General features: G+C 43.8%; 1 protein-coding gene across 2 annotated transcripts in view; it reads left to right on the plus strand.

Moving 5' to 3' along the window:
• Positions 1-25,859, plus strand: part of tln2a (talin 2a) — an 86,330-nt gene that overhangs the window by 23,340 nt on the left and 37,131 nt on the right. For both annotated transcript variants that reach the window (XM_070958749.1, XM_070958757.1), the window contains exons 3-13: positions 16,549-16,719; positions 17,470-17,567; positions 18,381-18,510; positions 18,616-18,771; positions 19,209-19,351; positions 19,486-19,613; positions 19,881-19,944; positions 20,070-20,174; positions 22,933-23,088; positions 23,839-23,940; positions 24,581-24,657. In XM_070958749.1, coding sequence (XP_070814850.1) covers positions 16,584-16,719; positions 17,470-17,567; positions 18,381-18,510; positions 18,616-18,771; positions 19,209-19,351; positions 19,486-19,613; positions 19,881-19,944; positions 20,070-20,174; positions 22,933-23,088; positions 23,839-23,940; positions 24,581-24,657 — 1,295 coding nt within the window. In that variant the 5' untranslated portion in view covers positions 16,549-16,583. The remainder of the gene's footprint in view (positions 1-16,548; positions 16,720-17,469; positions 17,568-18,380; positions 18,511-18,615; positions 18,772-19,208; positions 19,352-19,485; positions 19,614-19,880; positions 19,945-20,069; positions 20,175-22,932; positions 23,089-23,838; positions 23,941-24,580; positions 24,658-25,859) is intronic.

Below are 25,859 nucleotides of genomic sequence, written 5' to 3' on the forward strand. Positions count from 1 at the left end.
GGACAAGGGGCAACCTTGTCTAGCACCCACTGAAAACATGTTGTAGTTACACAGGTGAAGCACATACAGTATGACTCAGCAGACTTGCTGACTCATACTTCACCTGTGTAATTAATTTTTAAACCATCACACATCCTGTCAGTCCAGGGAGCTTGTGTTTACCCAGCAAGGCTGCAAGTGTGTGTGCGTGAGTGTGTGTGAGCCACTCATACCTGGTTTAAAGCTGCTTGCTAGGTGCACTGTATCCATTGAGGTTGCTAATTGCTTTTAGATAATTAAAGAAAGTCAATAGAATTTGTAGTCAACTAAATGTGTGTGTGCCAGCACATCTGCAGCTCTCCATGACAGCATACTATAGTGTGTGTTTTCAAGCTGACTCAATGAGCAGCTTCCAGAGGGCAGTTACAGAAGCTGGCAGCATCTGGCGCCCAGCCTCTCACTGTTACTATGCTCCACTCCACAAATGAGGTTACAGTTGCTGTGCATTTTAGTTTTCCAAAGATTAATGAGCTCTGATGTTGATTTGTCTCATGCCGTCATGCCTCAATAAACTGCCAGATCTGAACTCACTCGCATGTGCATGAGTCTGGAGCTGCAGTATCATAAGACTGCAGGTGAAATAGCGTTTTTGGCCTTCGATTGCCTTCTTTTCCCTTTGGTTTTGCAGTTCTGATGGCACTTGTGTCCCATTCATACGACTGTATTTCAGACATTTTTCAGTGCAGTTTAACATGGTGCTGTGCTCTTCGTGTAATGTGATGGAATACAGTTTAAGCCTCTTGGAGTGTGTCTTGCACACATTTTGCTTTGCCTCTGAATCTGTGGTGGCTTTACCCAACTAGTGTCCTTCCAGCTCAACTCTGAGCTGTTTGCTCACAGCTGATTGGTCAAGAACGGACTGAGCTAATGAAATTGTGGTGGGACAAAACACTCAAGGAAATTCTGGATACAGTATTTACGCCATAGGACCGTTTCCGTTGGTTAGATCTGCTACAGGACTGTCCGTCTTGGTTTTAAAAGCATTCTTAAGCATTCAAAACATATTTTGTTGAAATACCTTTTTTCTGTCCGGTACGCTTTTTCCATATTTCTTTCGGTCAGCTTGGATCCTTTGAAATGCTCTGCAGAGATCTGCCACCTTTCCTCTTTTCTGTTGCTTTTGCTCATCAATGAACACTCATCATATGCTTCGGGAGCACATTTTTAACTCTGTTTTTATTGAGATTTTTGTCAGTAGAAAGCAAGGAATCAGCCTGAAAGAGCAGATTCAGTTGCAGTCACACATGCTGTAGCACCTTATTTTGTTTTTTGACATTCATAAATGACAAAGAGGTGTGCCGTAGACTGGAAAGCTGCAAACCTTTCCTTTTATTACCGTCATAGGAATAATTCTAGGTTTATTTCCTCAGCCAAGAGGAATGAAACATTTAATTGGAACTGGCACGTCTTTGTTTCTCTAATTATGCCGAGAATAATTGCTATGTATATAGGTTTATTACATCTTCAACATCCCAACACTTCCACATGGCACAGTCTTGAGTGGCTGTTCTCATTCGATGTGCGTTTCTGGGTGTGGTGTACCGTCAGCCACTTTCTTACCAACTTGGTCAATTAATTGTATCGACCTTTTAAGTGCAACTGAACAGCCTGACCATGTCTGAGACGGCTCAGAGGTCCATCCTCAGCCTGAGCAGTCCCATGTTTAGACGTTCCTCACAGAGTACTCATCAGGACCTGGGCCAGCGGGCCCCACTCGGGATCCACAGTGACTCTCTGCACCCAGTTTCTAACTCAGAGGGCTGCGAGAGGATCAGGATCAGTGTAAAAGACTGTCGCACATTTTCATTCTGAGTGCTTTTATTACATCGTCTTCACTGTGGTCATGGTTGATGTTTAAGACCATAAATAAAAGCAGACTGTAAATATCCTACAGTGTGTTGAGCTGTAGCTTGAAAGCTCTTTTCATAAACTCTGGATATTTACATCTAAAAGTAGTTTGTGTGCTGAGCAGTGCATGCACTGTGCGTGTCCATCAGTGCATCAAATATTTAGCAGTGGTGGTTGACACAGACTTTATTCACGGTGACGACGGTAAAGACGGTAAAAACACGTCCGATTATGACCAGATGTTGTGGAACTACTGAGTCAATGCAGCAGCATCGTTTAGCAGCACTGTTACCTGCACTTAATAAAGGCCCGTTTATTAGAACTGGTGACGACTGGGTCTGTTACTCAGCGGTCTGGTCATGCACTTAGAGGATGTGGTTGTTTTGTTAAGCGTTGCTGCTTTGCTGTGCTTAGTAAACAAAGAGGTGACGTCACACTCGGCAGACGAAACATGTTTGTAGTAAAACCTACTGTTTTTTTTCAGCTGATTCCGATCCCTGAGTTGAGAAATCCGATGCGGAGTACTGATTCAAATACCAGTGTTTTTAATTAATAAGCTGTGCCTCACTCTGTGGAAGAGACTGGAATCATTCTTTCATGTTTGAGGCAACGTCAGACTTGACTTAAACATTGCTTTTCCTAACTTTGTTAAACAAAATGTAACAAATAAATACAGAGGTATAAACGTAATGAACTGAATTGACAGGAGTTACATCCTAGTGTAAAATTCTAGTATAAAACAATGCAACTGCATCAAATGAGACCAAAGTGTAGGCATTAAATCACAAATAAGTCACAAAACATCCAAAATAAAGATCAATGTTCTTTGTAAATGTTTCGTGCACACAGGCACTTTGATGTAAACACAGAACTTAACTGAATAGATCGACTCCAAGATCGGCCCTCCTGTCAGCGATACTCGATCCAGGGATTTGGGTCAGACTGATATCCGATACCACTGTTGGACTGGTGTGTCCTTGGGTGCACATTGCCTTATTTTATTTTCTAAGAAAGTCGCAGCAGAGCTTGAGGGAAGGAGTATTATACCCAGGGGCCAACCCATAATCCTGGGTTTGATAGTACGAAAATAGCCGATTGTGCGTGCAGCGCTGAGCAGTTGATGCCTGTTTCAGAGGCAGAACAGCGGTGCAGCACCCGTGTTTTATGCATTGTAAGCTGCCTGCAGCCTCCTCTGTTAATGAGAAGTACACTCTTTTACAACCATCCTTCAGGCTTACAGGAAGTGACACAAGATATGTCTTGGGTCCGGTATCAGTGCCTCTTTCTACGCCTGGAGAAGGACTGGCTCTTGACCACATCTTACACTGACTCCTCCATGCTGTCACTGCATTCCTCCTGCTGACAGACAGTTTACTGGTAAGCAGTGATTGAGCCTACTGGTGGGGGTGACCGAGGCCATCGCGGCAGCAGCTGGCTGGCACCATCACAGTGAGTCACCTGTTTGGGAAGGGGGTGTGCAGTCCCAACTGCGTCTTTGCCAAACAAAAACAGGCCTCGGCGTCCAGGAACCCAGTGGCCTCCTTGGCGCTCAGATCCAGGCAGCTATCATGGCTCTTCCTTTGGAAACTGGCCTCAGATTGCTTTAAACTGGCTGATGGCTGAATACACTGAAAAAATACATACAGTATGTACGCATGCATGTCTTTGCTGTTAGCCATTCAATGTTGATGTTAAACTTCATCTTCATCCTCTGAAATAGGGCTTGGCCTGATATCGATCAAACCACTTTTCCCTGTGACTGCACTCATATTATCATGTTTCATTGTCATTATAACCTCAGCAGTGTGAGTGCTTTAACTTAGCAGCACTAACTTACTAATGACATTGGTCTCACTGCTAAAATTGCACTAAAATGATCCCCATCTGACACTCAGTCAAGTAGATTTTTAAAGCAAATATGATTCAGCTGTACGGTATTCACATCGGAGATCTCTTCATATTACAGACTCAGTGGAATTATTGCTGAGGAAACGGATCAGACTAAATCTTTGTCTGACAGCCAGAATTATCCCTGGCCTTTGACTACACCAGAAAGTCCCATAAGAAAGACAATCCCCTCAATAATTGCTAAAAGCACACCAAAGTACGGCGATAATGTAACCCCTTCGTACATGGCAGGTCTTATTGATTCTGTCTCTTTATGATTTGCTCGTGTAACTTCAGGGCTGAGCAGTGTTTATGTGACATGGATACAGATGACCAAACATTTCCTCTGTGCCCCAGCCTTTTTTGATTCACTACATAAGATTCAAAAACACTGAAAATACATGATTGTCATGTTTGAGGACTGAGGAAAGTTAGTACAGCCATGCTTGTTCTGCTATGTCCAGTACATCATAGTGGCTAATGTGCAGAACATTCTGCCACCATCCAGTCGGGTTTGTGCTCTGTGGAACCATCAGTGAACAGGACAGGGACCCCAAACACACCTCCACACTATATGATGACTATTAGACCAGGAAGGAGAGCGATGGAGTGCTGCATCAGATGACCTGGCCCCCACAATTACCTGCTGTAAGCCCGTATGAGACTGTTTGGGTGCTTTTTGAAAGGGGACACCAAACGGGGATGAATGTCAGGATGCACATGTACACATAAACATGCTCGCAGACAATGGTGAGCTCTGCTCTGAGAGCAGTGAGTGCAAGAAGAGGAACTGCTGCTGCATGTGAGCTCTGAAACAAAGTGTGTGAGAGAGTGATAGCTTATAGACAACTCACCAATGGATGCATTTAGGTATCCACAGCGTCCACTGTCTCTTTCCCTGGACGCTGAAGCTCAGTTAATCTGTAATGCATTTCTGCTGCTGCAGAGTGCACATTTGCCGGCATCTTGCAGCTCCGAAGCATTGAATAGAAACTGACTTTGATGTGGATTTATTACAGCACAAGTTATTAGCGTAATAGTTTGCTCGTTGCACATCATCAGCACTTATTTAGGACATGTGACAGTGTAGCACAGCGCTGCTTTTTGCATGATGCAGCTCTTTCACATTCTTGTGTTTGAGGGAGAGTTAAAAAAAGCAGCGTGAGAGAGGAAAGCATCCAGTGCGGTAGGTGTTGTGCTGTCCTCAGGCAGAAGTGAAGGCAGTTTGTCTCAGGTCTTTTATGAAAGGTGACCCGCCTCGGCTCGTAAGCAGTCATTTTGTCACGGTGGTCTTGATGCTCACTGGCTGCGTGTTTGTTGTCGGCGTGCTGTTGTGACAGGAAAGGGCTGTGTGTGGATGATTAACCTCTCGGAGCTGATTGCAGGTTTGCACTTGGAAAGTATGCGTCACTCAGTAGATACCTGTGTAGTTTTTTTTTTTTTTTTAGCCTTAGCTTGTTGTGATGTGAATGTGGTGTCTCTGCATAGCTGGGGTGATCTCTTCACCATGGGCAGAGGCAACAAGTGGCAGTCAGTCTTGAGTAAGGAAAGCCAATTGAGCCGATATTGTTGATCTCAGTTCTTGGGCTTTATTGCTTGTGCTCTGTAGACAGTCACAGTCACAGTCACTCGTTTGTCAAAGCAGGCTGATTACTGCCAGTTTCAGCTCCCTTTCGAGAGTATGTAGCTCCCTCTCTAATGTAGGCTAATCATTTAATTAATTTATTCAGGCGTTCATAGATGATTTCAGCCCTGAGAAACCATTTTATGCACAGATAATACTTGACCACCGCTGTTCTGTTAAATCTGTTAAATGTACAATCAAAGCTGCTTCGTTCTGCTTTCACATCCAAACAAAAGGATGTCATTAGTCTGTAATTCAGTGGAACCTTTCATGTCACATGATGGTCTGAATGCAGCTTCTTTTCTAACCTCACAAGGACAAACGCCTCAGCTAAACAATGCATCATTTGTCTTTTTGCATAAAAGGGCAATTTTAAAGTTGCTGAATAAAAACAACATGGCAGCTAGCAGTAGCTTTAAACCACATTTCTACATATCAAGCAACAAAAGCCAGTTGAACTGTAGCGTTTTCTCATTTCATGCCTTCTAAAACAGATCAGATATTAGTCAGGCTGCAACCAGCCTCTGTAACCATGGCAACCTGTATTTGAACACATCCTCAAGTGGCGATAGAGTGGTCCGAGTAATGTTAAAGGCTGCATCTATACTCTAAATGGAAATCAAAAGCTTTTTTTTTTTTTTTTGGTTAAGGAAAGCTGAGCGTGAGCGAGGGTCGTGATACAAGATTAACTCTGAATGGCGGCTCTCAGTAGTTTCACACAGCACCCATCCATGTTGATATTTGGTATACGTGCCAAATGATGGAGGGGTGCCTGTGGTTCGGTGTCACATTTCACATCGATTCCCTCTCTCCTGGTCGAGAGGCTGAATTGATCGCGGGTCCGTCGCTCTCGCGGCTTACTTTCAACTCGGGGATGAAGGAGGCAGGAAGGAGGATGACGCGCTCAGCTTAAAAGAACAGTGTTTCAAGCAACTTTTTCCTGTTACGGCCACATAAAAAACAACAGCCGCGCGTGACTCAATGCTGCATTACGCCGAATGAGGCATCACCAGCAAGCTCAGTGTTGGATTTGTGGGAGTGCTGGCCGACTGTGTGCCTCTTCCCTGCATGAAACTCAACACCTGCGTTGGTGCTGCTGCCGACAGAGATGCATCACCTGCCTGCCTGAGCCATTTGCCAAGCTCGCTCTTTCCCTGTCTCTCTCTCTCTCACACACACATACACACACACACAGATCAGCGCGCACATGCAAAAACACACAGACGACAGACATGTAGCCTCGTCACTCAGGCGGTATGCAGTCTGTCACCTGACCCCACCACCGACCAGGTGGATAATTGTGCTAACAGGTTTTATTTCTCACACACAGTTATGTTTTCAAGTAGAGGCGTGAAGGATGTGTGTCCTCCTGTCTCACACAGGACAGTTCTGACACGCATGTACGCACAGTGAGGACATGTTTCTGATGCAGAAATATCAGTAAAAGACTGATATTTGCTGTCATCAGGCAGATTTTTTCATTCTACTCCCCACTCTGGCCAAATGCCATTTCCAAAAAAAAAAAAGAAAAAAGCATAAAAAACTGATTTGTGGATACGTTTCTGCCTCCCTGTTCCTCCCTCAGCCAAGCATTTAACAACCTTTTCTTCCAGGCTGAAAACTGCTGAAACAGTGGAATCACTCTTTAATGATGGGCATGTTTTCTCTGAAAGACTTCAATCTGCCTGCCGTCTTTCACACAGAGAAACCGCTTCGAGAAAAGAGGAAAGTGAACTCTGCCGGAGCCTGTGTGGACTGCGAGCCACGCCCTGAGTGGCGAGCAGGAGCAGGGTGTCACCGTTTGACTCAGATGCACTTGGAAAAGACAGAGTGATGCTTCCTCAGTCCCTCAGCCTGCATTTCCCTCTGACTCCACAGTCACAAGTGTACCTCCTGGCCACCGCCGCCCCATTCAGCCTGCCGGATGGCGATGACCTCACTCTGAACTGCGCCGGCTCACTCGTGTGTGACTAAGACTGTGTGCTTTAGATCAGTTCCATTTCTGCTTGACGAGTAGGCAGAGAGAGTGTCTCGATGTCTTGTTTACACTGCGTTTTCATGGAAATGTGGACAGCAGTGATAAAGCAAAACTGCAGCTGAGTTTATTTAAAAATAAAAGGTCCTCTTGCTCCAGAAAAGGGTTTAAAACTGATTCATTATGGGGTAACCCCATGCATGTATCGGAGGGCGTTTTGTGCAGTTGAGAACACACTGATTAAACATATTTAAACACTTGAAAGGCTGGCAGAGATGAGAAGCAATAAAACAGGTCAGCAAGCTGTCAGCTGTGCATGCAGCTCTAATAAGAACGATGCTCAGCATATCAAGTGTTTGGAGGGTGGCATCTTTTTTTTCCAACTTAAACAAAAACATCAGCACAAGAACACAACTGGAACGAATGGATTCAACATTGAACTCTAAAGCAAACCTTAGCATGCTCAGGTTACTACAGTACCTACAGCAGTAACCTAGTTTAGCCGTGAGGCCGCAGAGCCTCTCTTTAGCAAACAACATTATGTTGTAAGGTTACGGGTTCAGTTAGAAAAAACCTGGAACATGTGTGCTGCCAGACAGAGACACTCATACATCAGAGTTCAGAGTAATGGCAGTGGCTGCATCCTCCATTGGTTGAGTGAAGTTTATGTTCCAGCAACTTCCACCAAATTTAACTTGGAGTTGAATTTGCCAAACTCACTGTTTGGTTCCAATCCTCCAAAGCCTTTTCTCTTGTAAAGTTAAACACAGTGTTTCAAAATAAGATGATTTAGACAGAAATCTAAGCGCTGCATTGCTTGCCCAAGTATTTTTATGTTTTTTTTTCTGTAGTAAGCATCCAAATCATTTTGTTCTGTCAAATAACTTTTTAAATTAGGATACTCTACCATAATAACCAGGTTTCCTACCTCTACCCTGCAATCCAGTGGTGCTTCATTGTGTCCCTGTTGTCTGCATGCACCCTCAGCTGGTGAGGATGCTGACTTGTGCCGGCCACATGCAGCTTTAGCCTCAGTATTTCACCGCTGTATCAAGTGGAACTCACAGTGTCTTAGCATTAGCTTATGCTAGCAAGCTAAAGCCAATAAAGTAATAAGACTGTATTCATCCCACCCAGGAGATTAAAAATGAAAAGTGTTCATACGCTGGTTTTATCAAAACGTTTTCTAGTGGTGCAAAGTGAGAATTCATGTCTCAAAATTTGTACTAACATGAAAGCATCTAACAGATGGTTTTTTTTTTTTCTTCACACGAGCAAATTCATTGATTTTAATGGTTCTGTATGAATTAATTGAATTTGGTGCAGTCGGGTCCTATCACGCAGATTTCCCCGTTAAAAACTCAACTAGACGCCCTGAAGAGGGTAACGATGAAGTCTGACAAAGTGGTGCATTACGCAGCCTAGTTATTATTCAGTTGCAGTGCATATAAAATAGATGGATCATAATATGCAACATGCTCCAGGAGCAAATTAGTCCCCCACTGTGTACTTGTTAGTCAGGAATAATATTAATAAAGCTTGTGTCACAGCAGGCTCCAGAGCAAAAGATTTAGTTTTTGCATTTATTTCTCAGTTTCATTTGGCGTTCATCGTGTGTGAACATGTATTACAGCATTTGAAAAGCGGTTTATGTGCTCGCAGATTCATTTTGAAAACAACATGATTGAGTTTCTCAGCAGCCCTCATCCTCGCTGGATCTCCTGAGGCCGTGTGTGGTGTCAGCCACTGTCATATGATAAGGTTGTATTGTGCTGTGCATGTGCTGTTTTTTTGCTTTAGGTCAGGGACAGTATGTTTTTTAACTGCAAATGAATGTGATTATCTTGGTCTCTGGAGGCAGCTAGTCGCTGAATGAACCCATGCTGTTTAATTTGGAGGTCTTGTTCTCAAATATAAAGACGACGTGTTTTAAATGTATTATTTTTTTTTTTATTAAGGGAATAAAAAATGGTCTTTGGGGAAATATCAGGAATGCTCCTTTTGGTCTCAGCTGGCTGGAAGGGCAGGTCGGTGTCTGTTTGAGTGACAGCTGCATAGTGCAGCTTGCAGATTTGGTTGGCTATATTGAAATATGGTGTTTTGGTTTCTGATTTTTTTTTTTTATTTCCTCAAAGGAGATCACAGGACACATGATTCACAGTGCAGAAATGTAGCTGTAAAGACAAACAAAAATCTCAGTTGGACTTAAAACACAGAAATGCTACTCGGGGCTAAGCCAAAGAAAGCTAATTACCATGCTTTTGTTAGCCCAGTTTGGCCCTGGTGTTGAAACTAGGCTACCAGCATGCTCTGGCCAAATATTTGACATGTTCCCTGGTCCACAACTCCTCCAGGATTGGCCTGTTTCACTTGTGGGCTGTTCTATTATTGGATTAGAGGCCATGTTACTGTAATAGGGCCCGGGCATTCCCAGCAGGCTCTGATCTGCCTTATTGATCTATTGAACAATAGCTACATGTTCCAATGCTCTGCCTCATTTTCCTTTTTTCTCATGAGCCTTTGTGCGACTCTTAGGCCGGCTGTTCCTTCCAAATGAAATCGAAACAGTCACCTCTTACTCTTTAGCGTTCTGTGTGTGCTGCCTCTGTCCTCCTCTGGTGTGATGTCTGTATTTGCTGTATATAAAGTATGTCATAGCCCATGTTTTTGAGTTACTGACTCAAACACTACAATGCTCAACTAGCAGCTCACATTGTTTGACATCTGTCAGCGTTTGTTCTCTTGGATAGGTTGTGCCGACAGCCTCATCTGCCTCCTGAGACAAAGGAGCGGTCTCAGTAGATCATTGGATTCTTGACTGACTGCTCTGTGCACGCTATCATTTAAAATTGCGACATTTCTCTTTAAAATCCTGTCATTCCAGTGGACTTTCTGTCTCTGTTTGTTTGACCTCCTCCAAAGTGACACATGCAGGGTGCCTCCACTGTGCCTCCAGGCCACTCTGTTGTTGAGGGATATAATACGCGTATCATCTCTCCTAGTGGTCTCACCGCCACAATGTCTTTGACAGCAAGTAGATGTACGTCCTCCCTGTGTGTGCTTTGTGCAGGGTTAATATGATACGTGGCTAAAAAGCACCTTCAGGGCTCAGCTGCTTGAATGCAGCGGACTCTTTCCATGATCGCGAGCTGTGCTTTCTCTTAGCTGTGGTCAAACGTAGTGCAGGGTTTGCATGTGCTGAAGTGCAGCGAGAAAGTGTTGTTTTTTTTGTCTTTTTAGAAACACAAAGTTAAGTTTGACATGGAAGGAACTGTTAGTGCCTCTGCATGGCTCTACATGCTGCAGGCACACCAGTGCTTTGAGCTCATGGCCTTGAGGAACCATGAATTTGTGGCAATCCATCATGTTGAAATAAGGAAAGGTTTTGAGTTCACCAAAGTCGGCGTGATTCATCCTCTGGAAAACATGAATGTTTACATGAAATGTCATGTTAATCCTTGTGATAGCTGTTGAGAGATTCAGTCTGGACCGAAGTGGTGGACTGACTGAGATCTCTAAAACAGATGCTGCTCAAATCCCCCTTGCTGGGTTTTTCACAAGCTTTCATCAGCCTGAAGTTTGCTCAGTTGTCATGGAGATGGCTCAGTTGTCCTGTGGTCCAAGTATGGAACGTACTGACTTCATATACACGTTGTATGAAGGCGAGTCACCGTGCACAACAGCGTATTCCTGAAAATCCGTCTTAAGTACAAAAGTCCAGCCTGCTGTGACTTAATTGGCCCTGAATGAGCGTCTGCTGTCATCGGCATGAAGTGCATGAAAAGTGTTGCTTTCAGCAGCTTCTGTTGAGTATTCTTTGTTATGTGGGCCTGCAGGAGATCAAAGGAGTGTAGGTGTAACTGGTGCAGTTGGGTTTAAAGTCAGGAGGGGGAGGGATGCTTTGTGCTTATGTATCACAGTGTGGGAGTGTACAGCGCATTAATGATTATGGATTTATGTGTTCCCTGTCTGTGTGTGTTGACTCTCCCATGCATTGGTGCTTCAGTGGTTTCAGTGTGGTAGGCCAGCATGTCCCTTTTCTCTGCTCAAATTGTTTGCTCCTGTTTCATTAAAGGTTTTAAAAATTGCTTTAATTCCTTTAAACTGATGACTGCCGAAGGGTTGTGGACTGTGTCGCTGCTCCCCTCCTGTGCAGCAGGAGTTAGGGCTGATAGTGAGGCGCAAAGCTAGAAGGAAGGCAAGTAAAATAGACAGACAGAGACTGACGGCACCCTGGTGCAGCAGGTGGATGAGTCGTTAGAGCAGATGGGCCTGCATCCAGGTGGAGTCACCAGCATGGAGAGAAATGAAGACAAGAGTGATGTAGCAGGTTGCTGAAGGTCAGACGACACTGCTGTAGCCATCAGTAGGGTCTCATCAGCCCCTCATGTTGTATTTCTTATCACTTTATTTGTTCTTTGCAATGAACAGTTGTAAAATTGTACTGTTTAAACTTTTGTGTGCTTCTGCATCTGCAATTATGTCAACTTAATAGTCGGAACTGACCCGAATCTGCTGCTATACCTATAAAATGCCATAAAAGTCCAGGATCGGATAATGGAGCCAGTTATTAAACACTGAACAGATGGATTAAAGGCATTTTTCCATTCAGCATTCTCCCCATGATTAAGATTTGAGTATGACCACCGACATGCCCTTCAAACATAATTGCTAGTGGCTTGGCTAAAAATGGGACCACTGTGGTCCAAACAGCCATCAGATGGATTGTAATGACACTCTCTACAGACATTCACGTTCCCATGAGGGTGAGTTTTAATAACTTTGCAGATGCTGTAAGTTTTCTTCTCGCGGCATCATCAGATCATCAAAACCTGCTTATCGAATGGCATTCCCATCAGCCTCAGCTGGGTTTAGTGCCAATTAGCAAATGTTAGCATGCTGAGCTAAAGATGGTGAGCATGGTATAACTGCTAATCATTATCATGGTGAACCTGTTTATTTATGTTTGTCGGATAAATATATTGCACAACACATTGAGACCGCTCTTTTGTAAATGTAGAGAGCTGTCTGTTAGTTACATTAGCTGCATACATGATTACTAAGGTGGGTTGTTAGTGCTGTGTGCACACTGGAGCCTTATTCCCACACTGGATTTGGTAGCAGCCTAATGAATTGGTTGTACTCAAGTGTTTTGGGGGCTTTACAATCACATTTGATCTCAGCAAATCCTTTCTCATCTCAGGGAAGGGAGAATGTATAATAGGATGCTTTGGTGGTAATCTGGCTCTGATGGAGACTCTGCTTTGTCTCCATATGGGATGAAGGAGGGATTTACCTTCTTTTTTTCATTTTTTTGACCTGGCTTTATTGGAGTGTCATGCTCAAATCAAGCTCATAATTAGTTTTGTTTCGCATTATTTGTATTTAATCAGGCGAAAAGTTTGACGTTAAACAAGCCGAAGAAACTGAAAGTGTCTGTTTATGAAACAAGGCGTATTGTAAATGTGATGTTTGTGTGGGTGAAAACAATATATGATTCACATCAGGGCTCAACATGGTTTAAGGAGGGATAACCTGGTGTGTGACATGACCGTCTTTCCTATTACTGCTGTGACTGAGAAGGATTTTGCGTGAGCTCAGTAAGTTTTATTTTTTTACACTTCCAAAATGGTGAATTTGACATTAGGCCTCACATAGCCAATGGCAGTTTTAAGTGTGACTCCTGAGAGTGGTGGGCGGTCAGAATAGCAACACTGGTCAAATCTTTATTCCACTGCAAGGCTGAAACTGCTTTGGTTCAGGTGGGTGAGAGGAGCCGAGGAGCCTGCAGGGCCCTCAGGTGGGGCTCATGGTCACATTGGTTACCTGAGCTTAATAGTTTGACTAATAAATTCCCAAATCCTCATATCCCCATAAAAGCCATTTTACACCATATAACACATTTTCTGTCAGTTCAGTGAATAAATAGTTTGCCTGCTTATTACATTTTGAATTGTCTACTCATCAAATAAAAAGTATGTACTCATATTTAATGATTTCTCCTCTTTTATTCAGAATCTTTTTTTAATTTCCAAATACGTGTGAAATACAATATAAAATATGCAAAGGTAAAAAGATATGTTTTCAGCTATATTTGCAGGCAAAATAAATAAGGGCCTAAAATGTGAATATGTTTTGATGTAGTTGTTGCGTGGGTGTTCAGAATTACCCTGTTCTGTGTCCTGTTCGCTCTCCTCCATGTTTGTTTGTTTGTGTTGCTGTCATGCAAATTCCTACCTGCATCCGTGTCGTGCACACAAACAGCAAAGCGTTGTCTACGGTGAAGAATACGGCTGCACTTGCTCATGTGCATGCACACTTCAGAGCAGTGTTGTTAAATCAGTTGTTATTTAGTGAGAGGCTGGTATGGAGGCAAAGAAGGGCATGGTTTGGGTAAAAAAGGTCCCTCAGGGTACAGCACATTTCCACCTTTAAGATGTTGAGCCATGATGTGGCACAATGCCCGAATCCAAAAGTGATCTCTGTGCATGTAGTCACACAGCCATGAATGGCCCTTTCTATAGGTCACACTGTGTAGACCTGCTGGTGGTTCCACTGATAACAATTCATCCTATCATTAGTTTATCATGCTCCTTCCTCATCACTTCCGCTTATCTCTTTACCTCTTCCTGCCGTTTGTTTGGCCATTTTTCAGGCTTGTGGAGGCTGATGCTGCAGCGATTAGAGTCTAAAAGAGGAATATCACATTATCTCTGTGGTTTTGCAGTTTGTTTGTGGAGGCGATCAAACACCACCCAAAGGTAAAAGGCGGACCACCGAGGCTCCAGTTTGTGATCTAATCAGAACAGGAGGGAGAAAAAGCCCAGGACTGTAACTCTGAACCAGCTGGTGATGCTCTGTGGATTCATACAATACAGGATTTGTAGTATTTCAAAAATGCGTTCATACACTTGTAAATCACCCTCAGCCCTGTGTCTCCACAGACTCGCTTTTGTTGCTTTCATTCACTGAATTAGCTCTTTTAAAGCCATCAGTGGGCGTTTTGTCTGCTGTGATCCTTCCCTCGAGAGACCTTTTCATTCTGACAGGTTAGGTTCGACAGGGTGGGATCGCTAGAACAACGTTTTAATATCTGTTTCGGGATGGTGTTTGTCCTTAAAGCTCAGTCAGCCTCTGACAGTGTGAGTGATGGGAAGGAAGTGCTTGGCTTCGGTCCAGCCGCTATCAGCAGGAGGCTTGTGGAGGTGCTCCACTGATTGAGATGCAGCCCAAAGCAATAACTGAGACAAATTTACAAGCTGCAGCCCAAAAAAGCCCAAAAAGCCCAATATTATTATTATTCTGAGAAGGAAGTCTTAATGGTCAGCTTCAGAGGTGTCTTTGAAAGGCTGCCTAAGATGTTGCTAGGCTAAATGCTAAACTCCTCTGGTGACTAATTGCACATCCTTAAACGAGGCCTGGTTGTATTCTTACGTTTGCTTCAGGGTAGCGCAGACAAGTGTCAACGCTGCGAACCAGACAAACACCTTCACTGCTGTATGTGAACACATCTCACATAGGAACCAGATTCTGAACGTCTGAGTCAGGGTCAGAGGCCAGCGGAGCAGATGAGGGGCCGCCTGCGCACTTCAGCCATGGCCCGGAGTGACCTCTCACCTTTGACCCCCGGGCACAGAGGAGCCCTGTGTTCCCATTGGTCCCACACAGGAGGTGCTCTGTTAGGGAGGTCACAGCTTTCTTCTCCTTCATCTCCCTGCCGTTAATCTCTTTGAATCGCAGCAGTGTCACATTCGTCTCTGTATTCATGTGCAGCAGTGACATATCATATAGGCTGTCATGGAAAACCAGTTGCTTATGTGCACATCCAGTCGTGTTTCTGACCACCTGGTGAATTCAGGCCTGATAATCACTCTCTTTCAGCTCTGTTTTTGGGCTCTACCAACTGCAGAATGCCTTTACTTCAGTTGCTAAAATCTCCTCTATGTTGACCAGCTAGGCTCTAGCTGCGTCTGTCTGCAGAGCAGGTTTTTTGAGCCCGTCGCTGAAAACTGCTCCCAGCTGCTGCCAAAAAACAACCCTACAAGAGCGGTGAGAGTGAGCTGAAACAATAAAGTTGTTGGCCTGACAGCTCATCAATGAGCTGAAACTCGCTATAAAGCTCCACGAAGCCGCGTGGAGCTGCAAATTCAGGTGATAATTCTCTTTTAATTATAGTTTTCAATGTATAACAAGGGAGTTTTAGGGAGATTTAGATTTGAAGCAGCGAGACGTCGACATTATGTAACCATGAGCAGATGAAGTAGCAGGCTGACAGCTCAACATTCAGTGTTGTTTTCCACAGTGTGTTGTTCAGGATGTTTTTGTGGTAACTTAATATGTGGTAAGAAAATATGGAGCATGCTGTTAGTTTAACAGCGTGGGACCCACACTGAGATTTCTTGTGACGATAACAAGCTGGAAATGGCTTTGCTGCCTCTTTATGTGTGAAGATGATGATGTGTGCTCAGACTCTCGTTGGCGTTTCCGTCACTGGCGATTTCAAAACCAATTTGAGATTTAAGAAGCGGTTTGTTTCACGCATCTAACAGAGGAAAGATTGTGGGGCGTCGCCTCTCCGCTTCCAGTTGTAGTGGATGGCTCCGGTGCTTTATTTTACCTTTACAGTCTCTTGCTCAGAGTGTGTCCATGTCTTTGCTTTGTCCCCGGCAGGCACCAGATGGGGTGTTTTCAGAAAGTGATACATTCGTTGTCAGCCCTTTTGTTTTGTGAGGCGTAACAGTGGCTTTGCTGTGCACAAATTAACACTTTCTTCACATTCATACGATTTCATTGTTTTTGACAGCACAAGGCAAAGACATTTTTTTTCTCAATTGTGCGTGCGTGTGTGCGTACGTGCGTGCGTGCGTGTGTGTCATACCAGCATGCCTAACTGCGAGAATACACAGATGCGTGAAGTGATTAATGGCTTTAAGGGAAAAAAAGATGTTACCTGTTTTGTCAAGCACAGCGGTGATGTCACAGTACATTAACATAACGTTTAATACATATTCAAATTCCAAATCACACTTATCTCATTTGCCAGAGAAGCGAGTTTCATCACTGTGTTCAGGTGTTGGACCTCCTGGACTCGTGCCATGCATTAAACTCCTCTTCTGCTGTCCCCCCCCCCCCCCCCCCCCCCCCCCCCCCCCCCCCCCGCCTTCATTTTCTGCAGGTGTAGCTGCAGCCCCCCCCACACCGGCCGCCAAGATGGTGGTGTTGTCGCTGAAAATCTGCGTTCGCCAGTGCAACGTTGTGAAGACGATGCAGTTTGAGCCCTCCACGGCGGTCTACGATGCCTGCAGGATAATCAGAGAGAGGGTCCCTGAGGCTCAGACCGGACAGGGTGAGACTGATTAAAAAAAACAAACAAAAAAAAAAACGGCTGGATGTGTGTCTGTGAGGAACGCTGTGTGATTCCACTGTGAGTAATCCAGAGTTTTCAAAACTGAAGGACAAGGATATGTTTGATGTTGCTGTTCACAGAACTGTGTAGTTAACAATTGGTTACAGCATTTTCTTATTCTTGTGCCATTTGTAATAATTTCCTGATAAACTGATGCTGGGTTCAGACGTCATAATATTTTAAGAGGCCGTGGAGTCATACGCTGCGAATGTGACGTGTTGGAGACATGTGGTAAACCACACGTTGACGCCCAGGCAGTCATAGCCATCTTTCACATGTGCTGCTGATATAGGTGATCAGAAGGAGGCGGCAGGGTCTGCTCTGCCTGACAGCACCAACGCCATCATTCCTGGTTACATCACCATGTTTACAGATGTGCCTGAAGAGCGCTCTTTACATCACCATGTTTACAGATGTGCCTGAAGAGCGCTCTTTACATCACCATGTTTACAGATGTGCCTGAAGAGCGCTCTTTACATCACCATGTTTACAGATGTGCCTGAAGAGCGCTCTTTACATCACCATGTTTACAGATGTGCCTGAAGAGCGCTCTGTGTCCAGCTTCACCGGACACATTGTAACAGGGGAACAGGATAAAATGACAAACTGTCACGTGCTCTGTCTCAGCATAATGAATAACTTCCATCACATCAGTCACTAACATGCTGATGTTTCTCCTCACTGCTCCAGCTTCAGACTACGGCCTCTTTCTGTCTGACGAAGACCCCAGGAAAGGCATCTGGCTGGAGTCTGGAAGGACACTGGACTACTACATGCTCCGCAATGGGGTACACACACACACACACACACACACACACACACACACACACACACACACACACACACACACACACACACACACAAAATAGCATTTTGAGGCATCATCATCTTTATTTAAATAGATTGGTGACAATGCACTTTATGATGAAAAGAACGTAAAACAATTGAATTCATATAAAAATGTTCAATCCAGTAAGGGCTGGCAGTTTTAAATGCGACTCCAAATAAAGGATACAGTAGAATTTAAGGTTAAATCCTACACAGGAGTGCAAAAACAGTGAAGCAGAATAAGAAAATGAAAGCACAGGATCAAATTGGATATCAAGAACATCAAAGGAAGCATTTAAAAAGTGACTTTAAAGAGGCGCTGCAGCCAGCTGTAGATCCTCCGCCAGGCTCTGATCCCCGCTGCCAAAGGCTCGGCTGACTCGAGTTTGTCGTGTAGAGCTCCCTCTCGGTACAGCTGTGGGTTTGGTTTTGCAGCTCTAAATGGTTTCTCCTCTTCAAATCCACCAAAGGCAACCCAGGTAGAAGGCATGACTGTGACCAATTATTCTGAACCAAATCTCTCCTCATTGTTGTGATTGGAAGGGAGCAGTGGGCTGTGATAGGCAGCCGTTAAATAAGGTTTTCTGGCCCATATTCTCCCCTCTCTCCACACAAACCTGGATGCATTTGATCATTTTCTCAGCGGGTCCTTGCTGCCTGCCTCTCTCCCTCCCTCTCTCTTCCTCTCTTACATTTAATTCCTGCGTTCCTCTCTCCTCTGGTTGACTCTTTTCGTCTTTCTTCTCTCCTCTCTGACTTTTGTCTTTGAGCAGGATATCCTTGAATACAAGAAGAAGCAGAGGCCCCAGAAAATCAAAATGTTGGATGGGGCCGTCAAAACCATCATGGTGGACGACTCCAAAACTGTGGGAGAACTGCTTGTGACTATATGCAGTAGAATAGGTACATACTGTACTCCCTTTAAACACATGCGCTAAATTGAAAGTGTATCCGACCTGACTCCAGCGCAGTCCTGGGAATCCTTACTTTTTCCCTTCTGGATTCCAGGCATCACAAACTATGAGGAGTACTCTCTGATCCAGGAGATGGTGGAGGAGAAGAAGGAGGATGGGATGCTGGGTACGCTGAAGAAAGACAGGACGCTGCTGCGAGACGAGAGAAAGATGGAGAAGCTGAAAGCTAAACTACACACAGACGACGACCGTGAGTTCAGACCTGATGGTGTAGTCGATGGTGGTCACTTGTTTTGCAGATGGGTTTGTGCTAAACACCTTGACGGGTCATTGATTTGTCCCTCTAATTAAAGGTATGAGGCTCCTTAAACATAAAACATGACCACAGCTTCCTCTGATGTTTACCAGCCCTTAGTGAAAGATAATGACTGGAGGGATAATTGAAATGTCTTGGAGATGATAGTCGTGTGATCTGACCTAGGTGCTTCTTAAAAACATAATCACTTACAGTCAGACAAAGATTTCTTTGATCTGTCAATGCTTTGAAATCCTTTCTTTTTGCAGTAAGAACACCGACTGGATTATTGTAACAAAAAAAAAAAAAAGATGTTCATATTTAGATTTTCCTGCCTTTCATGAAGAGATTTCTTCTAATCTGACCCCGGTGTCTGTACTGTGTGTTGTCAGTGAACTGGCTGGATCACAGCAGGACGTTCAGAGAGCAGGGGGTGGACGAGAACGAGACGCTCCTGCTCAGACGCAAGTTCTTCTACTCCGACCAGAACGTGGACTCCCGAGACCCAGTCCAGCTCAATCTGCTTTATGTGCAGGTCCGAGCCGTCACTCTGAAGTTGTCCGTCAGATGCACTCCGGTGCAGTTTTTGTGCCTCAGGCTAAATGGGGTATGTTTACTGGAGTTGACAGCACATCCCAGGGTAAGAAAGGCTTTCTTTTTGTCTTGCAGGCACGAGATGACATCCTAAACGGCTCTCACCCCGTATCTTTTGACAAGGCCTGCGAGTTTGGAGGCATCCAGGCCCAGATCCAGTTTGGACCTCACATAGAGCATAAACACAAACCTGGATTCTTAGAGTAAGCATCCATCCCACAGGACGATTCCTCAGTGGTGCCAAATGATTGGTTGGCATTTAATCTGATTTAATCAGTTTCACTGGGTGTCAGACTCATTTGAAGGATACAGCCTTTCATGAAAGTAGTGGTAGAAACATTTATATTCATATCATAAATTTAGTCATATTTTACCAAATTGATCGTTCTTTGAGTTTCAAGGCTGTAGCAGAAAAAAAATGAGGTTTTTGTATGAATTTCAGCTTCTTCTGTGTTTCATCTCTTTTCTAGCCTGAAGGAGTTTCTACCCAAAGAATACATAAAGCAGAGGGGAGCCGAGAAGAAAGTATTCCAGGTGCGGTCACATTGTCCTTTTTCAAACAAAATAACCATATTGATAACCTTACCTTCAGCTGGTTTGACAGTTGTCAGTTGCACCATTTGTTCAGATGCTGCATGAATGTTTAATCCAACCTGTAGGAGCACAAGAACTGCGGAGAAATGACAGAGATCGAAGCAAAGGTGAAATACGTCAAACTGGCTCGGTCTCTGCGGACATACGGCGTCTCCTTCTTCCTGGTCAAGGTAAGTTTGCAAAACATGCTGTAAACACTGCACCAATTTATTCAGTGAAAAGATCATCTTCCCTCAAAAAATGGAGAATCTAGCCTGAAGTTCTTTTTGAATTGAATTATTTTAAAAAGGTGGAAGCAGATTTTGGAATTAGTTGAAGTGTAGTCAAAGCCTTTTATCTCCAAAGTGTGAAATCTGTTCTCTGGGCTGGGTGTTAACTGGATAAAGAGGTTGGAGACAGAAGCTAGCAGGAGGGGAAATTGTGTGTGTCCACCTGAACCTACAAAGCCTCTCATATCGCCCGTTCAGAGAGTAAAAACACCCCAATCAAAACACGTGAGTAGAGCTTTGTTTTTAGGGCTTGTAAAATGAAATTTGCAGATAAGGTTTGCAAATACCACTCAGTGAAACAGACACACACACACACACACACACACACACACACACACACACACACACACACACACACAGAGTGTATGATATGGATACGAGAAAAATGGAAAAATACGTTTTAGATATCATAGTCCTTTTATTCAGCTCAGTTTAAAAGTTTAAATCTTATCCAAAGAAAGCTCTGATAACCTGAAAACATTCAAAAAAGACAAGAAGAGTGTGCATATTCTTGGTGGATAATAAAGCTAAATTTCTTATCTCAAAAGCTAATTTACAAAATGTCCTTGTCGGACGAATGATGCAAAATATCCCCTGTTATGTTTTTCCATTGGTTTTTAAACTGGGTGTTTTCATTATCGAGAAATGTGACATCTTTCATCTCCTCCTGTTTCTCTTCTTCACTCACACACACAGACAAACACACACCAGCAACACCTCGTCTGCAGGGAGTTCAGCGCGTTGCTGGAAGGAAACCAAATGTGTCTGTGCAGCCGAGTGTGGCACTAAAGATTATTTCAGAGCGAGCTGGGGGGAGTGGAGTGCATGAGGGGGGCTGGGAGGCATCGCACAGGCACACCCAGGACAAATAACTCTACCAAATAAGTCCACCTGCCAGCAGATGCCTGCTGAAAGGTGCAATTTACTGATTTTCAATCGTACCACCTATGCAACTGCTATGACAAGACTGACAGATAATCCCCCCCCCCACCACCACCACCTTTTTTTCTTTTTTTTTGTTGCTTCACACCCCTTGCTGCAAGAGGACATCCTGCATAAAGTCATGGGAAACCTCCCCATCTGCATCGATAAATTGCTTTCCAGTCGTCACCTTTTCTGACTTCATTGCTCAGCTCTTGTAGAAAATGAGATCATTTCTGGTAATTGCTTGTTAAAAAAAAAAAAAGTCACTTGTGCTGCTGTTACCGACTCTCCGCCAGACAGTTCTGGCTTTTCATCAGTAGCTCTCAGCACCAGAGGATAAGGGCAGAGATGAGGTATTAAAAACAGGAAAAAAAGAAAACCCTCTCTATTAGATCAGAGCTCACCTCATCAAATCTTCATTTGCAGCAGATCACACATTCCACAGCCCTGCGAGTCCACGCTGTACTCTTCCTTTCATTCTTTTTAAAGCATAAACACACATCTTAAACCAATTCCCACCTCCTGGCCTTGGATCTGTGTTCCCCTTGATCAGTTTGACATCCAATGCACTCACCTTTGTCATTTCCGTCACCCTCGATTGTAATCCGGTGGAGCAGAAACATCTTAAAAATAACCCTGGAAAAAATGCAGCCTATAGTGCCTAACCCATAACCCGCCGGAGGCCCCAGAGACTTTACAGGCCCTCCAGGACTTTTATACAACTCACCTCTTTGCCCTCACGTCACAGCACATCACGGTCCGTCCATCTGCTCACCGACTGCAGCTCCTGAAGAAATGCTTTCTCTCTTTCCATGCCAGGGGAAGGGAAAGAAGTTCTGTGGGCTCAGAGCGCAACTGGAGTATGACATTAGAGGCTTAATGGATGCAAGAGGAGGCTGAGTTTCAGACAGGCAGATAAAGACATGATTAAGACGTATCCATCTTGGCAGATCGGAATGACGGCAAAATTAGAGTTTCAGTCGACTGTGCCGATGAATTTAAATTTTGTTGGTCGAGCTGTTAATCAGTGCTTTTCTCTAAATGCCTTTTTACTCAAGTAATGCCCTCAGCATGCAGCAGAGTATGGCCATTAAAGAAGACGCATGTGGGCAGAATTTGTTCACTGAAGGTAGTAGTGAGATTGACATTTAAAATGTTTGTTTGCATCACTGAGGCTGGTGTGTTGTTGGTTTATCATCTGTTTTCATGAAGTGATTCTGCCTTTATTTTTACAGTGTGGTCCAGTGAGAGCAAACTGTCCTGTAATACATAAGAAAATCGAAAGCAGAGATGCTCTGTGTCACTATTACAAATACAGACGAGATGAGACAAACAGACGTTAAAACATACAGAGCTTCAGTTGAAGTGGAGGAGCAATGCATCCTGCAATCAAACTGAGAGAAGTTGTAGTACTGTTGTTAGTAATTGTGGTCCTACTACTACTGCAGGCAGTGTTACGAGTGCTAGTTACACCAGCAGTAGCATTAATACCAGTAGCAGTCCTTATAGAAACCCATAGGCCACTATCAGAGACGTTGCTAATGCTATTAGTAAACACCTGTGTGGTAATTTAATAAATGTCTGCAAATTTAGCCATTGCAGGTAGTCATTGTGGTCAGTGGTTATATTCATCCAACAGTGATGCTGCAGTTCCAGAAGGACTTTGATTCAGTATTAGTTTGCCGTATTGTTTTTGTCCATTTTGGAGGCAATGAAGTTTCTTTTGTTTTTGCAGGAAAAGATGAAGAGTAAGAACAAGCTGGTGCCGCGGCTCCTGGGGATCACCAAAGAGTCTGTGATGAGAGTGGACGAGAGGACCAAAGATGTGGTTCAGGAGTGGCCTCTTACCACCGTGAAGAGGTGGGCGGCGTCACCCAAGAGCTTCACCCTGGTGAGACGCGCATACAGAAAACACCTGACTTCACACTGATGCAGGATTCATCACAGAAGCACCCGCTGTGAATATTTTCCACAAGGTTTTGACACTGCTAGCTTTTAGTCATTCTGTCCACACTGAGCGTTATATCCCGAGTAGTAAATAAGACCGACAGGCTCAGACTGAGCCCGACCGTTCCCTGCAGTGGCCATTAAACAATCACTGTAGTGCTCAGTCTGCCTGTCCTTTCATTCCCCTGTGCACTTCAGTTATTGAACAGACTCTTTTGTCTTCCCTGTCAATATCCCTGCTTTGTGTCAGCACATGGAGTCAATGAGCAACACAGATTTAATCTTGCAGATCTGGTCGAGGCGCTGTCTCTGTTAAATTAATAACACACTCTCTCCTTGTTAATTCAGCAGAGTGCTTTGTGGTTTAGGATGTGCGTTTTTTTGATGCTGGGATTTGAAATGGATTCAAAGGTTTGGCTTGTTTTTCGCTTGTTGAAGGAGTCCTATATTTTGATCTGTTCTGGTTTGCCCATACGCCTCACTTTTCACTCTTAAAGAAAAAAAAAATGCTCCTTTTTCTGCTCCTTTCCCTACATAAACTCTGCTCCAACATGTTTTTAGCTTAATCTGAATCTGTATGTTGCAGCAGTTTGATGTCAGCCAACACAATGTGTAGTATACATCTGAAACTAGTGTGTGTGTGTGTGTGTGTGTGTGTGTGTGTGTGTGTGTGTGTGTGTGTGTGTGTGTGTAGGACTTTGGGGAGTACCAGGAGAGCTACTACTCAGTGCAAACCACTGAAGGGGAACAGATCTCTCAGCTCATTGCTGGTTACATCGACATCATCCTCAAAAAGGTGAGGCATTCCTCTCTGGAGACGCAGATGAATCATGATGAATCAATATCCTCCTGTGGCAGATTAAGTCTCAGATCTGTTGATGTACTCAAGCTGCAGTGAGATAAAAAGAAATGCAGGACAGTTGGGCTCATGTGGCACACTGTAAGAAGTCACCATGCTGTTTAGAGCAGCTCAAGTGGATGCGTATTAAGAGTGGAATATGTGTTATTAGCATATTTGGGTCTCCAGTCTTAGTGAAGAAAGTTGACACAAACATGGAATTTCTCAGCCTGCTTCCTTCAGAATACTGAAAATATGCCTCTACACACCTGAAAGTGTGACAGGTGTGCTGAGTGGCAGTGCTGCTTCAAAGTGAAAAACTCCCACACACTGTTTTGCTTACTACTCCTTTATTTCATCTGTATTTCATATGACATTTAAGGTTAAATCTTCAGCTGCTGCATCCAAAGCCTAAAAGTAGAATTAACTATGCGTCCATCTCAGACCAGTTTCCTACTTCGAGTTGCTTGATGAATTTGTGGCCAGATTTTCTTTATGTGAGACTAAATCTGACGTTCAGCAAAGACAGCTTCTCTGACACCACCGCTGGCTTCTTTTGAAACTGATATTTGATGCACTTGTTGTCTCTCTCCTGCAGAAGCAAAGCAAGGATCGCTTTGGATTAGAAGGCGATGAAGAGTCAACCATGCTTGAGGAATCTGTGTCCCCGAAAAAGTATGAAAATTAGTAACTTGTAACTAAGAATAAATGCTGTGTGAGCTGTGTCATGCGATGAACTCAGCAGCTCTCCCTGGAATCAATTGTAATAATTCACTTGGTCTAATATTTTGGTTCACGACCTGCAAAACAAGTGACACTCCTATCAGCCCTTAACTGTACTTTGTTTAGTGTTAATTAGCAAATGTTAGCATGCTAACACGCTAAACCGAGACCGCAAACATTAATGCTAGCATGCTAACACTCAACGAAGATGGCAAATGTTAATGCTAGCATGCTAACATGCCAAACTAAAAAGGTAGATATTGTACTTGCTAAACGTTAGCATTTTAGCAGAGCCATTGTAAGCATGTTAGCAGTTAGTTAGCAGGTAGCTCAGTACATTTTGTGTACAGCCTCACAGAGCTGTTAGCATAGCTGCAGTCTTACTCTTGTTGAAACTAGATGACAAGCAGTGCTTCTTGTCACTGTTGCAGACAGTTGCCATTTTTCCATCAGTAGAAAACAATATACTTATGAAGGGAAAGCTATGCAAAAGCAAGGAAGTTGAAGTAAAGCTGCCGCATAACAAACTTGTAGTTCTATAAATTAATTCCTCCAGTATCTCCCATGTGATCCCTGCAGTGCTTTATTGTGTTATGGTCCAGCATCAGCTGTTGTTATTGCATATTATTCTTGCAAAACACAATATCAGGCTGAGTCCTTTTTTCAATTTCCTTCTCACCACCGCCCTCAACCACAGCTCACACATCCATCTTCCGGGACCTCATTTCCCCACATGAACACCTCCTTAGCTAGATGTTATCCTGAGAGATAATCATTATGTGAGGAAATTTTGCTGCACTGGACAAGCGAAGGCTCTATCTGAACATTTCCTGATTAGATGCGTATTATCTCATTTATCCACAGTGGACTGTCAGTGAACAGTAACTGAAGCCCTTTTTTCCTGTCTGGCTTCAATTGATATTGCGTTCCTTCTTTCAACTGAGAGAGCGTTTGCTGCAATTGTTAATTTATTTTTTCCCCCTTTTGTTTTATCTGGGCTTGTATGCACGGCCGAAGGCAAAAGTCTTTAATACTGCAAACACACAGCAAGCCAAACTCTGGAAGGCTTTATCTAAAGAGAAACAAAACAGAGCTTTGTCTTCCAGAAGTACACAGTGGGAAGACTCTGCAGTGTCAGTCTTCTTTGTGTTAGT

This window comes from Chaetodon trifascialis, chromosome 1, assembly GCF_039877785.1.
Source record: "Chaetodon trifascialis isolate fChaTrf1 chromosome 1, fChaTrf1.hap1, whole genome shotgun sequence".
Classification (NCBI taxonomy): domain Eukaryota; kingdom Metazoa; phylum Chordata; class Actinopteri; order Chaetodontiformes; family Chaetodontidae; genus Chaetodon; species Chaetodon trifascialis.